General features: G+C 34.5%; 1 protein-coding gene across 2 annotated transcripts in view; it reads left to right on the forward strand.

Annotated features, from left to right (window-relative positions):
* The window catches only part of Zbtb41 (zinc finger and BTB domain containing 41), a 30,414-nt gene extending 16,657 nt beyond the window's left edge, over positions 1-13,757 (forward strand). The window contains exons 7-11 of one of the 2 annotated variants that reach the window (XM_034513372.2): positions 777-872; positions 2,175-2,281; positions 3,809-3,914; positions 5,068-5,156; positions 9,173-10,914. In XM_034513372.2, coding sequence (XP_034369263.1) covers positions 777-872; positions 2,175-2,281; positions 3,809-3,914; positions 5,068-5,156; positions 9,173-9,828 — 1,054 coding nt within the window. In that variant the 3' untranslated portion in view covers positions 9,829-10,914. Of the gene's footprint in view, positions 1-776; positions 873-2,174; positions 2,282-3,808; positions 3,915-5,067; positions 5,157-9,172 lie in introns of both variants that reach the window. The other variant, XM_076941284.1, reaches the window with a different exon arrangement.
* Positions 13,758-17,324: the final 3,567 nt, after the last annotated feature.

Consider the following 17,324-nt stretch of genomic DNA (forward strand, 5'->3'; position numbering starts at 1 on the left):
TTGTTACTGGAATTACATTGTGAAACATTATGCAAAAATGAAAACCTTTAGTGTAATTAAGATTCATGGCCTACACTTTAGAAGTAGAAATGGTGATTTAATAATATGAATTATGAGTATGGTAGGGAGTTAGGAAATCATTATGCTACTTAATGTAAAGTCATCTTTACAGATTAGAAAATTATAAACTTATTTTCCCCTTATAGAAAACATATAAAAACAAGAAGTTAAAAGTCAAAAAAGAAAAACAATAAAATGAGGAAAGATGCTTTTCTGTTTACTCTAGCTGTTTTCATGCAGAAGCTTAGAATCCTTTGCATTTTTCCACAGAGCTGGGCACAGTCTCCTTTCACTTGTCAGGTGTCAGTGGCTCTTGTAGACTAGCCCCGTCTGCTGGCAAAGTTCCAGCTCATGGTCTGCCTTTTGAAGTCACCTGATAGGGGATTGACCAGAAGACCAAGTCAGAGTGGCTGAAAAAGGCAGCAGAAGTCAGGAGCACTTCTCTCTCCCTCAGTCATTTTGCCCAATTTTCCTTAGCCCATAAAGTGTGTAGAAAAATTCAGAAGTTAGAACTACAAGATTTCTGGGCAGGTGCCTACTGAAGTAATGGTTAAACTATAACTCCCCATTGTAGTAAGGGGTTTGATATGTACATGAGCATTACATGTACATATTACAATATGAGCATTAAAAGAATTGAATATAATGTATGTATCTATATTATGTAAGATTAAGGACTCTGGAATATATAATATGTAAATCTTTTTTAAACACAGAACTACTTTGAAAGAACATTTGAGAATACATAGTGGAGAAAAGCCTCATCTTTGTAGTATCTGTGGGCAAAGTTTTCGTCATGGAAGCTCATACAGGTAATTTAACTTACCTTTCCCTGTATTAAATGAGATAATATTACAGACTGGCTTTAGTTCTATTTTACTGTAAGTGATTTTTTTCAGTTAAAGCCTTTCTTAGACTTAGAAGATGTAGTTAAAGCACTTAACTGACTAGAGTTTTGTTTCTACAACTTTAATATCTTCATTCTGCATATAAAATACTGAATTTTCGTTATTATTAACTTGATCAAATCATTTATTGAGCTCTCATTATTTAAACATTTAATTATTTGTCTTTGAGTGAAAGTAGTATTAAAACTGTGGTGTTTCAAGTTTGTGTATTTTCTCATCCTTTGTTATAGAAGAATGGATTTAATGTGGAAATAGGATAAGATTAAGGACTCTGGAATTCTCACTGTTAGATGACCATATGTGCATTGTTACTTATTTAATTCTTTTATATCTGAATAACCATAATTGAAGGTTTTGAACATATGGAAATTTTCCTCTAAATAGGTAGTATTTACTAAGAAACATGCATAATTTTAACTTTTATTAGTGAGCTCTAGAATTGTAATCTTTTGGCTTTAATCGTCATAGTTTCATTTGTTGTCTCTTTAATCATGAAGAGATTATTTTCTTTTTTGATTTTGTTGGCTTTAGTTAATGTAAAACCAAGACTTGCTTTAGAGACTTAAGACTTAAGGAAAGCTAGTCTTTTTATTTTAGTATACAAGAACTTTGTGGGAGTAAAAATGATTCAAACTAGGTAAAATTTAATAACCTAAACCTTTTGTTGTTTATCTTTGAATTTGAAGTACCATTCTTTAGTGTAAAAGAAAGTAATAAAAATGCAATTTTGATAAGTCAGAGGTCTTTTGAAATACTGTGGTTTATCAGCTATCAATTTATGGTATCAGTTTTGCAGAGGAGTATAATCACGTATTTGGTTGCTGTCAGTAGCTGTCATTGTTGTGTACTTATCTGTATCCATTCTAATTCCTGAAATATGTCTTTGAGACTCAGACCAATAGCACCCGCAAACATTTGCTGGAGTTGGTGGTATAGATCTAAGATACAAATACTTAGGAAGTGTCTAGAACTGATATGGGATATGCAGATTTCCAAGTACTTTTTCAGAAAGGTGAATAGAAACCCAGAGGTCTTTGTTTAAAAGATGGGGCAGGACTGTAAAAGTCATTGATGTCTAAAAGCAAATGATACAGGAGGGTGGTTGAGTAGACAGCCTAATTTTATTCTTTTTCATCATTTATTCAAAAAATCAAGTGTTTTCTTTCTATAGCAGTTTCAGGAGTTTCTGTTTCTTTATCTTTGTAGGCTTCACTTACGAGTGCATCATGATGATAAAAGATACGAGTGTGATGAATGTGGGAAAACATTTATTCGCCATGACCACCTTACAAAGCACAAAAAAATACATTCAGGTACGTTGTACCTTGTATTGCTGTTTCCTAAACTGTTTTGAAAAACACTGTAGCCGGGCGGTGGTGGCGCACGCCTTTAATCCTAGCACTTGGGAGGCAGAGGCAGGCAGATTTCTGAGTTCGAGGCCAGCCTGGTCTACAAAGTGAGTTCCAGGACAGCCAAGACTATACAGAGAAACCCTGTCTCGAAAAAACAAAAAAAAAAAAAAAAAAAAAAAAAAAAAGAAAAGAAAAACACTGTAAAGAACATTATAATGCTTCCTGTTTATGCTAGCTATAGTTTTTAGTAGTTTGACATTTGTTGATCATAGCTTCATAATTCTGGTTTTAATTCCTTTCTGTAAAAGCATATGAAAATAGGGAAATAATCATGATATCATTACTGAAATTTTAAAGTTTAGTTTTGAATAAAGTCTCATTTTATAATTTGCATATTATGCTGATTAATGTACCAATCAATACTGGAGAAAGAACCACATTTCTCACTGTGATTATATTTGAGAAGCAGGTAAAGGTTTAGTGTCTTAAAGGGACATTATTATAACTGGGTGTTAACATTTTTTTTGTACTGGATTTTGAGCCATATGTTTGACAAAGAATACCTTTATAATCCTGACCGATTTTTCAGATCTTTACATTATAATTTTTATACTCTGGGGATTTTTCATCTCAGATTGATGTTCAGGAAGTGTTAATAGATCCAACTATGTGAGTGCAGTGATGGATGTAGCCATCTCTATGAGCACAGTAGAACAGGTGATTACCATCATTATTAAAACATTCCTTAAATATGAAGTGTGGAGACAGGTTTCTTAATGATCACAGCCAGGCAAATTGTAGCCATCATTACTTCTAAGAGATTAAAGCTCTCATGACATTTTAATTGCAATTACACATTTTTATTTCAGGTAAGGAAAGTCTAAATTTTTAATTCTAGAAGTCACATACATTAATTGCATATTGGTACTGAGACAGTGATGTTTAAAGATGAACCTTTGTTTGGATATGTAATAATATAGATAACCAACTAGATTTTCCTTTATATTTATATTTTGGTTCATTGCAAATTTAAGAAATCTCCAGAGATGAATCTATCTTAAAATACAAAGATCTAAAAAATGTTCAGGTCCTTTTTCTAAGTAGTCAAGTGGTTCATCTGAATTTAATATATGTTCATTTGAGGTATTTTTTATCTAGATAATATATTTCTAATCAGTACCTTAGGTTTGAAGTAATTTTTATCTTGTTCTGTTATATTGAAAGGAAAAGTTAGATGTCTATCACAGAAAGTTACTAATTTCTTTTCCATGTGATCAAAACATCCACATCATAAAATTAGGCATAGGTTCTTTGGGAAAGATACTTGTGCAAGTGATATTTAGGAATGGTCCAGAGTAAAGAATAGCTTTATTTTCTGGTACATTTCCTATCAAATCATTTTACTGTTTGGTCATTATTTCTGTAGAGAAGAGAAGGAAATAAAGCTTAAGTGCTTATTATGATAAGGTGTGCGGGCCTTTGTTTCAGGTGAGAAGGCTCATCAGTGTGAAGAGTGTGGAAAGTGCTTCGGTCGCAGGGATCACCTCACTGTTCATTACAAGAGTGTGCATCTGGGAGAGAAGGTGTGGCAGAAGTAAGTGCACCAGCCCCTCCTCTTCACTTCATTGACAGAGTCCCCGATGGAGGGCATTGAGACTTTTCTGTTGTTCTGGTTAATTTAGTCAGGTTAATCATCTTTGTTTCTTTGGCTGACATATTTCTTTAAAATCTTAAAGACCTGTCCTTACTACTTTCTCTTTCTGTACCTGACTCAAAGGCTAGGAAGGGATAGGCATTAGATTTCACTTAAATGCTACTTATTTCACAGATGGTATAGTCCTGACAATTACAGTTTGAATTTAACATTAACTTAATATTTATTAAGCATTCTACTGTGTTGTTAACTATGTTTACTTTTGGGCCAATTATAGCCTTACTTATTTGTGTTTGTAGTAAAAACAAAGGGTTTATATTTTATTTTTTTTTATTTAGGGATAAAGTTTACTTTATTTTTAATTTCTAGTAATATTTGTTAGGTGAACTAATGAGAGCCATGTCAACTTGGATGAATGCAGACACTGAGATTATTTTAGTTTCTTTTAATTAGGCTCAGCATCTGTTTCCTTAGTTAACTGACTTAATTTACTTAAAGTGAACCTCACTCTTTTTTTTTTTTGTTTTGTTTTGTTTTTTTTTGTTTTTTTGAGACAGGGTTTCTCTGTGTAGTCCTGGCTGTCCTGGAACTCACTCTTGTAGACCAGGCTGGCCTCGAACTCAGAAATCAGCCTGCCTCTGCCTCCCAAGTGCTGGGATTAAAGGCATGCGCCACTGCCCGGCGAACCTCACTCTTTTTAGTGTATATTTCTACAGTCTAGTTATCATCACCAAAAGAATGTAGAAAATTTTATTATCACAAGTTTTGTGCCCTAGCCCTTTTTGTCATTTAGCTCAGTAATGATATAGTTTTTATTCTTTTGCCTGTATTCTTTCCTTTGTATATTTAATGACTGATTAAAAGTTGTGTTAAAACATTTTGAAGTTTTATTCTTACAAGTTTTTTTATTTTTTATTTTTTTAAATTCTTTAATTCAATATAACTGGAGAAAGAAGCTCTGGATTTAAAAGTACTGTTATTCCTCCAGACCTGTGTGCTTTACTGTTATGACAGTTGTCTGTATAGTTACAAATGTTGTCAATTATATTTATTGTTGCTTAAATTTCATAAATGAACCCATTTACTTTCTTAGATATAAAGCAACGTTTCATCAATGTGATGTTTGTAAGAAGATTTTTAAGGGAAAATCAAGTCTGGAGATGCATTTTCGGACACATTCAGGTATTATTTAAGGGTACTTGATGCTGATCTATGTGTAGTTATTAATAATGAAACATCTAGGTGTATTAATTTTGACTCAAATTTTTATATACAGTTTTTTTTTAATTCGTTAAAATTCATGTCATGAATAAGCAGTATTTTGGCTTTCTTCTTAATTTCTAAGATTTGGGAAATTTTTTTTGTAGAGAATCGGCCTGTGCTGCAGTACTTTCTTTTCTTTTGCTCTATGGTTCTCCAGTGTGAACTTTGGAACGTTTCCTTAGGCTTCTCTTATCATTATTTTCTTCTTTTAAAAGAGTGGTACTTGTATCTCATGACTCATTAAGTCATAGAGGAGCGTGTAACCTTTAGCCATTTATAGTAGAAAACTTTGCTTTCAGTGTGTGCCACTCACTTTCCAATAAAGTATAGGGTACGTTGATTTCATTTTCCCTCATACAGAACATTTAAAGTTTTATTTTTTCTTAAATCAAGAAGTTTGTTTATGCACTTAGAATTGCTTTGTTTGATACAGTGTCTTTGTACTCTGTACTTTTAGAGCTGCTACTCTGATAGAAACAACTAATTATATTGTGAATGTTAGAATGGAAATAATTTGGGTAATTTAAAAACCAGAGTTAGTAAAGTTACCATGATGCTGCTAAAAACAAAATTACATGCTTCCAAATGCTTCAGATTGTCTCTTCCCCTTGTTTTCCCATCATAGCTACAGTAGTTTTACTCTATGATGGAATGGAAGGACATCTCTAATTCTAATCAAGTGTGAAATAGCCAGATACAACTCTTATCACTGAAAAAGTCTTAGGAGTGCATCCATAGGAGTGTAAACTGGAGAAACTCTGTTAATGGTGTCTTTTTCATATTAGTTATAAATAAAAACCGAATAGAACTTGTGAATTGATAGTGAGCTCACAAAAAATTAAACTGAGATGATTGATGGTTTAATTCATAGCAATCAATTTTGATTAGTGATAAGAATTAGAGGTGTCCTTCTACTCAGTCACAGAGTTAAACTACTGTAGCTATCTATGATGGGAATACAAGGGGAAGCAACAATCTGAAGCAAAGGTCAGCATGTATTATAAAGAGATAACAAGTAGATAACAGACTTCTGGTCATAGTCACATAACTGTTGCTGTAGGCATTGTTACAAATTAATGCACTTGTGTTCAGTAAAACTATAAAAGCAGCCATCAGTCTTGATTTGACTTACTGAAACCTCAGTAGGACTTGACAAAGTGACTTTTCCAAAAATTGATTAGTTTCTCAGCTCCACATTCCAATTTTGTCCATACATGAGTGTTAAAAGTGTTTATAGTTCATGATGACCATTGAAGAAAAGACGTTATCCCAAACATCAGCTTATCAGCTCACAGTCCAGAAATCAAGATTTTTGTTTACTGGGTAGGACATCCTTATCTAGGAAATTTATGTGATGAGGAATTGCCAGTTACATAGTAATTTTATAGTATGATTTAACTAGGAGACGGTGAAGAATATTGAATCATCCTCATTGAGGTAACCAGCAGTGCCCTTTTGGTGACCAAAAAATTTTATTGTCTTGGCTGAGGAGATAGATTAGATGGTTATGTCCTTGCCATGCACGCAGAAAGACCCAGTTGTCATTCCAAGGACCCATATACAAAAGCTGGTGTGGTAGCACCCACTTTGTCATTTTACCAGGCAAGATGGTTTTGGGGAGGTGGAGACAGGCAGGCAGGTCCCTGGAGCTTGCTTGCTAACCAGCTTCGATTATTTGGAGAACTGAATTTCGGCCAGATACTCTGTCTCAAAAGTAGGTTAGACACTTTCAAAAGTTTGTGTACACACCTGTACCCACATGAACATGTATGTGTGTGTGTGTGTATGTTTGTGTGTGTGTATATATATAAAAATATATATATATATAATCAGCAGTTTTACTCTCTGAATTTTTTTCTTTAGTCTTAAAATATTTAGTGTATTACATGTTATTGCGTTTTGGAATCTTTTTACTTTTCCTGATCTGTTAATACATCATTTCTGTAGATAAGGTACAATATAAGTCATTTTCAGTTTGAATTTATCATTCTTTACTATAAGTTACTTCTAATATAAAAATCAGAGAAATTAGTAGGGAAGTCCCTAGGATTTTCTTCTACAAATGGATTATTCTCAGCCATTTTGTTGTATATATCCTCAGCAGTTGCCTTAATTCACATAAAGATGACAAGCTGTTAGGGATCCATTTCCTCCCTCCCTCCCTCCCTCCCTCCCTCCCTCCCTCCCTCCCTCCCTTCCTTTCTTCTTCCCTCCCTCCCTCCCTCCCTCCCTTTCTTCTTCCCTCCCTCCCTCCCTCCCTCCTTCCCTCCCTCCTTCCCTCCCTCCTTCCCTCCCTCCCTCCCTCCCTCCCTCCCTCCTTCCCTCCCTCTCTCCCTTTCTTCTTCCCTCCCTCCCTCCCTCCCTTCCTTCCTTTCATAGTTCAACATAAATTGTTCTTGCAAACTATTTTTATTTACAGTAGTTTATAAAATGCATAAATCTTATAGAACTTCCCAGTCTTATTTTTATATTAATCCATCAAATAATAGAACAATACTAGGATGTTGGAATCATCTTTCATCACTGCTCCTTGTGGTAACATCCTTGAAAGACATGGCTGGATATTTTGATTACATTACCAGAAGTTACTTTTTCCTGACTGAACTTCATATTATGGAATCTTAACTATATTTATTCTCTTTTCTTTTTTATGGTGATAATGAGTCTAGCTTTTTTGGCTTGTTTTCCAGGGTTATTTTTTTTCTATATTAGTGTCTACTTTCTAAGAAAAATAGATATCACTTTTCAGGACACTGACATGCCTTATAATGTCTCTTTATTCCTTACCTATGTTGTGTAGATTTTAATTTTATAGCTATTTTAATAGTGCATATAACAACTAAGGTGTGTGTGTCCCTTGGAATTGAACTCTGGGCCTTGGCTTGCAAAGCAAGTGTTGTACCTCTGTTACATCTGGAGCCCAAGTTTAATTACTGTTAGTATTTGCTTTTCTCCATCTCTGTGATGCTATTCTCCACCTCCTGCCTAATAAATGCCTGATATCTTCATTTGTGGCTTTTGCCATCCATTTTCAAAGCCAGTAATTTGGAGTTAGTTCTACTGTCACATCTGACTTACCCTTTATGAATTATCAGTCACCTTTTAAGGTTTCCTGTAGGTATTTGGTTCCTTTGATAATCCAGTTAATCTGTCCATTTCAAAGTCTTAACCTTAAACACACTACAAAGTCTCTTGTGTGAAGCAATATAATCACAGTTTCTGTGGATTAGAACATACATATCTTTATGGGGTTACTATTCTTCCTAGCACTTTGGCTGTGCACTTTATGTTTGTTGGTTTAGTTGTGTTTTTCTTTTTCTTTTCTTTATTAAAACAAATAAACAAAACCAGAAAACTACAGTGTAAGCACCCAGTCGCAGAAGAATCAGACGACTTGGCCTTCGTACTCATTTCCCCAGTGACCTTTAAGAGTTTTCATCTCTTGCTACTTTTGTTCTAATCCTTAAAAGATCAAGTTAATCAGAGTTGCTGTTTTGGTTTTTAAATCTTTGTAGATAGATGAAAATGAAGTGTTTCAGTTTAGTAAACCTTTCATGTGTCCTTTTTAGTAGTGATAAAGTAATAGTGGTAAGGAGGCTTGCCAAGTACTTAACATTGTACTGAAAATAGGACTAAGCAGTTATTTAACCCTGTTTTTATTTAAGTTCACTTCCTTATGTAGGAACTATAGTTGTTCTACATTGCAGGAGGGGAACCAGGCTTAGAGGTTTGTCTAGTAAACTGTTTATCCAGGACTTAAGCCCAGATCAGTTTAATGTTTAATTCATTAGCTTTGTGAGTTTGATAGGCTGTCTTCATTTTTGATAGCATAAATAAATACTACTGTTTTTACAGGTATGCATGTGATAGATATGCCACTTAAAATTTGCCATCTTATCAAGTGTACATTATACATTTTATTTTTGTTCACACAGGTGAAAAACCATACAAGTGTCAAATTTGCAATCAGTCGTTTAGAATTAAGAAAACTTTAACAAAACACCTGGTTATTCACTCTGATGCCCGGCCTTTCAATTGTCAACACTGTAATGCAACATTTAAGCGGAAAGACAAGCTGAAGTACCACATTGACCATGTTCATGGGATAAAATCTCCTGATGATTCTCTCAGTACTTCTGAGGAAAAACTCATTTCTTTACCAATAGAGTACTCATCTGATGATAAGATCTTTCAAGCAGAAACAAAACAGTATCTGGACCAGCCCAAAGTTTATCAGTCAGAAGCCAAGACTATGCTACAGAATGTGTCTGCGGAAGTATGTGTTCCAGTAACATTGGTCCCAGTTCAGATGCCTGACACATCCAGCGACCTGGTGCCTCATTCCACCACACTTCCCACAGCGTCCCATGAAATGCTGCCACCACAGCCACAGCCAACTGATTATCCTCGCGCAGCAGACTTAGCATTTCTCGAAAAATACACTCTGACTCCTCAGCCTGCAAATATAGTTCACCCAGTCCGACCTGAACAGATGCTAGATCCTAGAGAACCATCTTATCTTGGGACACTACTAGGCCTTGATAGCACAACTGCTGTTCAGAATATGTCCAGTAGTGAGCATCACTCATGAGTCAACATTCCATAGACCTTTTGATGCCTGTAAGCTGACAGCCAGAAGCTACTGGCTTTTGAATTAATAGGGCTGCTATTCTTTTCCCCCATTTTTTTTTTTTTTAATTTTTCAAGTCTTCACAACAGCAAATCAAGAAAAGTTTATTTCTATTGACTGAATACTTGGACATATTTTGACATAATATTTGAAGTATGATTTTTTTTTAAAAGATCATTTAGTACTAATTTTGAAATTTTTAAATTTCAGATTATTAGCTGCTGACAATGGTGGAGGTAATTTTTTAAATCATCAGTGGAATTTTTTTCTGTTTCTTTCTCTCTCTCTCTCTCTCTCTCTCTCTCTCTCTCTTGAGACAGGGTTTTAGTTTGTAGCCCAGGGTAGCCTCAATTTGTGACAGACTTTCTGCCTTAGCCAACCAATTACTAGAATTACAGGTGTGAGCCCTAAGCCAAGTTTTACTTTGAATCATCTATTTTCTCTGTTTCCCATATTGCTATGAAGTTTTAAGAACCATGTAGCCTATAATAGGAAGTAATGTAAACATATGTCAATAATGGTGAAATTTTAATACATTTCATTCAGATTTTCAAAGTTGAGTTTAGAGACTTACTGAAGTTTCTTACATATTTTTGTAAGAAAATCTTGATACTTTGAGGTTGTCATCTATTCATTATTTTTGTCAGTATATTTGGGTTTCTCACAAGCCAAAATCCAAGAGCTAACAAATACAAGATTAGCATGCTAAATGAAATGTAAGATTGTTATTTTAATTCAGATAATTGGACCTGTATTCAACTATGATAAATAATAAATACACATTTAGATCTAGGCATTAAATTATCTAATTGAGTATGTCTTAATGAAAATATGTCAGTTTCACCTACATATCGTCAGTATACATGTGGATTTTGTATTTGGCCACTTACTCCACATTCACAGTATGTTTCAGCATCTACAGATGATTAAATAAGGGACAAGTGTAACTAAATTGATGGCAGTTCAATTGAATAATGTAGTTAGCACTTCACTTACCATGTTTGGCTGACTGAAACAGGGAAACAGAACCTAGATATTTTATCTTTAGTTATCAGAAAAGGTGCCAAACCCATTCTTAAATTCGCCCTAACTTCACATGATGCTCTTCAGATGAGTGCACTACTATTTGTGTATAGATTGACACTTAAACCAGATCTTTATTTTGCTTCTGTGTGAGATTTGTCTCTTTTCTTCATTCTTGTTTTTGAATGAGGCAGTAGTTGAAGTCTTGGGTGAATGGAAATAGGAATTACAGCAGCACTTCACAGATTAAGTGAAGAAAAAATCTGCTGGAATTATGAGATACCTTCAGAGATGTGCACTTTGCATTTTTTCAACTCAATTTCATCTTGATGTAGGATGAGGTTTTCCTTGTGGGATTGCTGATGTGACCAGGCAGGGTTGACTTACTGTTAACATGCAGTTTGTATGTAAACTACTGGAAAAAATAGCAGTTTTTAAAATTTTTCTATTTCAATTTGTTTACACTCCTAATTGCTTTTAGCACTTTTTTTTTTTGTGTGTGTATGTATGTGTGTGTGTAAACTGTAACGTCTTGCTTGGCCCTTATGGGTTTTGAAAACATATCACAAATAAAATAATGAACTTTTAGTGAATAAAATGTAATCAATAAGGAGGAAACTGTTTAAGCACTTAAGAAATGAAGGTACTTTATAGGAACAGTTGCCATATTAATGTTCAAAGAGCATGTTGCAAATTGAGGCATTAACCAAAGTAGCTACTATAAATAATAAAGATAACCTGAGTTTTGCCTCACTTATCAAAGTTTGGTTGTTGTAATTGTCTTTGGACTAGTGAACTTAATTTTGTACAATTTCTTATTGCTAAAGCATTTGTATTTACTTAGTGTGGAAGTGTTCTGTGGGCACTAATGATGGAGCTAGAGTCTGAGGCACTTTGAGTCCTAGACTTATAAATCAAGTGTCAAAAGTACAGATTTGTGATTTTTATCCTAAAGGCAGATAAGATTCTTAACTAAATAGCTTACTGAAATGAAAACATCATACCTAGAAATGTACTTTGCTTTAGAGATAAGCTAATGTAGAAAAATTTGGGTTTATCAAAAAGGCAAATGTTATATATGTGTTTATGTGCATGATAAATTGTATATTTTGGCAGAAAAGGAGGATACAACATTTTCACAGTGGAAATATATTACCTTGGGTTTTGAAGGTGTTTAAGGTTCTTTCAATAATGAAACTCAAACACTTTAAATATATGACTTAAGTTTAGGAATTGGTTTACATAGGACTTTTAAAGACTATAGCTCTCATGTAAAGTGGCATACAATTGTATAACTGTACTTAACTATTATTGTAGAAAAGCTGGAATAGTGTCTGTTATCTAAAATATTTTCACATGTTATTTCATTTGAACCTCGTAAGCAGTTTTGAAATAGAAAGGAAATGATGTATTTCCATTTTAGAGAGCTAGGACTCATTTTGACTCTACTCTCATGGCAGAATGGACTTTAGTGGAAGGAGGAGATGCATAGCATTAACAAATGCTTACTCTGTGTGAGTCCTGCGTTCTCCTGTTCCTAACGCCGTCTGGAGGTAGACAGTATAAGATGTAGGAAGACGTTAAGTAAACCTACAACAATGAAAAAAATTACCTGTTCCCCCTCATTTCCAAAAATGTAAAAACGTGGATTTGAGTAAGCTGAATGTATATTAGTATTTTAAGTTGGCACAAAAATTATAAAATGGGCCCCACTCTTCTTAGTTGACCTTATTATGGCTCTAAAATCATTATTTTGTAACTATGGTTACAACTTTGAATCTCACAAGTAAGTTTAGCCTCATTGTGAATATTTTATTTTGTGAGTATAATTTATTGTTTTAAATTAATTTTGATAGATACGTTAGCACTTAATTTGTAAATTGAATAAGTTATTGAGTGCAGAAATTTATTAACTTACTGTCTCTGACTTAATGCACCAAAGATTTTGAGTAGGTATTGAATAGTTTTAAAAAAGTTAAATTCTTTGTTGTTTGACTATATATTTGTCCAAAGAAGCACAGCTGAAGTCCTTGGATACTGAATTTTAAAAATTGTTAGTTTGAATACTGAGATTAAGTATTAAATGTTTGTTTATATGTATAAAATAAGTAGAGGAACATACTCTGGGAACATTCATACTGACCAACCAGTTACAAGGGAGTATACTCATTTCTTTCAGTTTAGTTGAATACAGTTTTTTAATGAACACTATTCAATAATCTTACATTTTACACTACATTATAAAAATAATTTCTGCCTTAGGGGTTTTTCTTGTTTTGTTTTTTAGATCAAGTCGAGGTTATTTTTTTTATAAGAAATCCCTTTGGTTTTGACAGCCTAAAATACCACTTAACCATAGGGTTTGTTCCTCTTGCCAGCAAGATACCTTCAAGCTACTACAAAAGTAGTAAAGTTTGCAGACTTTTCATTTAGAACTTTATTGCTGGACAAAAGAGGAATAAAAATACCATTTTAAACTGGTGCTTTAATAAACTGCCTTTTAAGTGATAGTAGCAGAAAAGAAGTACACTAATTTCTTTCAACCTTAAAAAGTGTCAAAAACACCTTTATGGGGTGACTGAAGCATTAAGGGCTAGTCAGTGCCACGCATTGCTGTTCACTTGATCACAGGTTTCCTAGACACAGCTAACCCGGTATGTTTATGAGCTCGAATGTTCTTCCTACAGTATCACTCTAATTTATTATTTATCAAGAGATTTTGAACATTAGTTCTTTAAGAGTGTTCTTCTAGACCATCTTTTCTGAATTAAATACTTTGTACTTTTTCAGAGATGTGTAGTTGTGTAGCATTTTTCTCTGTTGCCTAGATTGTACTGGTAAATAAATGACTTGTTCATTTTGTTTTATTTTTTGGTTCTGAGTCTTAATATTCCTGTTGCCTGCTGGCTGGGCAACAGCCTTTTATGTTTTATGCCAACTTAGGAAAATTGGCATTCAGCGGTAGTGTGGACAGTGGTCTTTATAATTTACATGTCTTCTTTTAAGTTTGTACTGTGGCCTTGATAGCTACTCGAGTCACTCCTCAGCCTATCTAGATGTTTAACAGAATCTGACAGAAGAAATAGTATGTCTGCGCCTCATGTTACTATCTCTGATTGTTCTTAAGTAACTTGTTACCAAGAACACACAGCTCTGCACTGAAGACTTAGTTCACGTCCCCTGAACTGAACATGGTTGGTGGCGTGAGAAGAGCTGCTGTTAACTGGCAGCAGCATCCTAGTCAACACCCAACTTGAGTTGATGACTCAGGAAAAAGCACGACTTTTCAACAGTCATGTTTGGACATACTTAGTGCCAAATTTAAAAAGACTGAAAATAGATTATTTAATAAGGAATAAGTACTGTTTCTAAAATCTTAAGTAGAATTATGTTAATGTTACCTGCTATTAGTGTGAGTAATGGATTGAGAATAATTTTCTACACAGCGTGTAGGAACTAGACAATTCTACATATCACACTCATTTCTTTTGCCCATTTTTCTTTTAGCAATCTCTGTGTGTTCTTTTTTTTTTTTTTTTTTTTTTTTTGGGTGTTTTTTCATGCTTCTTATAACATTTTTACTTACGATACTTTTCCTTATGGCATCAGCATGTGTTTTGCACTTCCTCTTTGGAAGTGGATCACTATTACAAAAAGCAATAGGATTAGATTGTGCGGAAGATGAGAGGAGGAGGATTTGTTAGGGAAGCTGTGCTTATGATCGACTAACTCATGTTTTAACTTACTGTATATTGGTCTTAAGTCTATGACCTTTGAAAGATCCCCAAGCCATTTATTTAGAGAGAATTTAAAGATGTTACTTGGAGAACAGATGTTACTTAAAGATGAAAACCTTTTGAATTCTCACATAAAGCTAAGCAATTCCAGTATTTGGATTACTGCTGGAGATTCTGAAATGTCTCTTGAATGGAGAGCATGTCAACATCTCGTCTCTATGCCTGTTTGACATTCCTGCTTGTGTAAAGTTGAATAATGTACCGTGGTGTGATTATTGAACTTCCTTTATCCTTTTAACAATCAGACTTTTGTCCTTGTAAGTAAAACTATTACAGTTCATGAGGGTGATTGCCGAAAGCTGGGTGTTTAACTGCTCTGTGTTCTATTGTAACTGTTCTATTTAAGGGAGAAATGATATATATTGAAATAGAAATGCCTTTGTTTTCTGTCTCTAATCAGAATTTTTGTTTTTAATTAAGGACAAATTTAAAAGCAATTACAAAGGAAAATCTAAAATATCAAAATTCATTATTTTCCATTGTATGAAAAATGTCTTGAGTTTAGTAGATATTTTGTTTGTTTGGTGTTTCTTAAATATGAATGTCTTTATATCAAAACTTAAGTTTTTTGTGAGGAGTAGATGACATCTTGCATATTAAATTAGTTCTTTGTGTTATTTTGATATTTAAAATAAACAGTTCCTTGGTCCTAGTAAAGCACATCCAGGTTCTTTTTAAATTACATTTTCAGAATACGGGATTACAATGTTCAAGTGTCTGTAAAACGTGAAAACCATGAACAAATGCAAAACCAAGTATCTTGGGGACATTTTTGAAACATGTTTCTAATAAATTACATATCATTTAAAATATATTTATATGTAAGTATGTTAAATGTATAGATGAATGGACCTTAATTTTTTCAGTGTTTTTTTTTTTTTATATAAATTCAAGTATTAGAGGTGACTTTGAAGTAGTCATACTGCTTTTGGAGAATTTTAAAGTGTAGCAAAATTCTATTACTGAAAGAATGTATCCTATATAATACTAAACGTGGGCATTCCTATTTCTTTTTTTCTTTTTTGGTTTTTTGAGACAGCGTTTTTCTGTGTAGCCCTGGCTGTCCTGGAACTGTCTCTGTAGAGAGAGAGCCTCGAACTCAAAAATCCACCTGCCTCTGCCTCCCAAGTGCTGGGATTAAAGGCGTGCGCCACCACCACCCGACTGTCCTATCTCTTTCCTCATTTCTGCAATTATTCTTTTTTTGGGGGGGTGGGGTGGGGATGGGGAAAGGGGCCTTGCTGTAAAATGTTGATGACTACAGAATCTCATCCCAACCTAACAAACTCCATTTTTGTTACAGTCTTCAATGTGCTATCATTATTTGACTATGATTACAAAGAAAGATCTTCTCTAAAAAACACAAAATAACCCAACAGCATACTACCAGTTTTCTTTACATCTCTGTTCAGCCAAGGAAACTTATAAAGCTGATTAATTCTGGACCTACATACCAGATAAGGAGACATGGTTTATATAATTATTTCTTTGCCTATTTAACAGTTTTGTCTTTTATGTGTGACAATCACTGTCAAACTTTCTGAGATAGTGACACAATGCTGGTAAACCACACGTTACTAAAAAAAAAAAATCACATTAACTGTACAGTGTTTGTTGACACAAAATGAAAAGTCTCAGCCTGGTCCTATTTTATGAGAGTGTTTATTCAGAGGTCAAATATGAAAGACCATGGCCTATGGACACAGATTATTCTAAATTCCATGGTCCAAGGTGGTAACAAGTTGATGATATGGAGATACGGATTTTTTTTTTTTTTTTTTTTTTTTGGTTTTTCGAGACAGGGTTTCTCTGTGTAGTCCTGGCTGTCCTGGAACTCACTCTGTAGACTCGGCTGGCCTTGAACTCAGAAATCGCCTGCCTCTGCCTCCCAAGTGCTGGGATTAAAGGCCTGCGCCACCACCACCCGGCGATATGGATTTTTTAAAACAATACTTAAAGGCTTTTTTTTAAATACAAAGGAGAAACATTAGATATGTGTGCTAAGGCAATAGGGAACTCTGTTATAGCCTCAGATGATGGCAATACTCATTTTTGGTTGGTTGGAAACCAGTGCTGTATTTAGACATACAGCTATTTTACACAATGGTCACAAAGATGTTATCACAGGAAGGATAGCAAGACATGGCTATTAAGACTGGCTAGCTATGTTCCCCAATAATTGTTTATTGGACGTTACTGCCAACATTCTAACCCCTCCACCATCACTGATGGTATCAGTTACTCAGCCTTGCCTAGGACCTGTTGAAGATGTCATTTCTTTCCAGGAACTTGTTCACAAGTTGCGCTCAGCTCAGGACCGCGTGCAGCCGTGGGTTGGACACAGTTATGATACCCTTTTCTTCACCGTAACATGTATAAAACATCAAGGGCAATTTCCGTTCGAATTGATTGAATCATTGAGTCTCGGAAGTTTGCTGCCTTTTTGTTGTCCCCAGGTAACCCTGACAACCCCGCCAACGTTTAAACAAGGCACAACCTCCTCATTGGCCAGGAACCCTCGCTCGCTCATTGGCTCTTTAATGATGTAGGCGGGTTTCTCCTCACTGATTGGTGCTCTAGCGAGGAGGTTCCGGGAGCTCCCCATTGGTGGGGGCGAGATATTTGAACGGAGCAAAA

This window comes from Arvicanthis niloticus, chromosome 10, assembly GCF_011762505.2.
Source record: "Arvicanthis niloticus isolate mArvNil1 chromosome 10, mArvNil1.pat.X, whole genome shotgun sequence".
NCBI classification, from domain to species: domain Eukaryota; kingdom Metazoa; phylum Chordata; class Mammalia; order Rodentia; family Muridae; genus Arvicanthis; species Arvicanthis niloticus.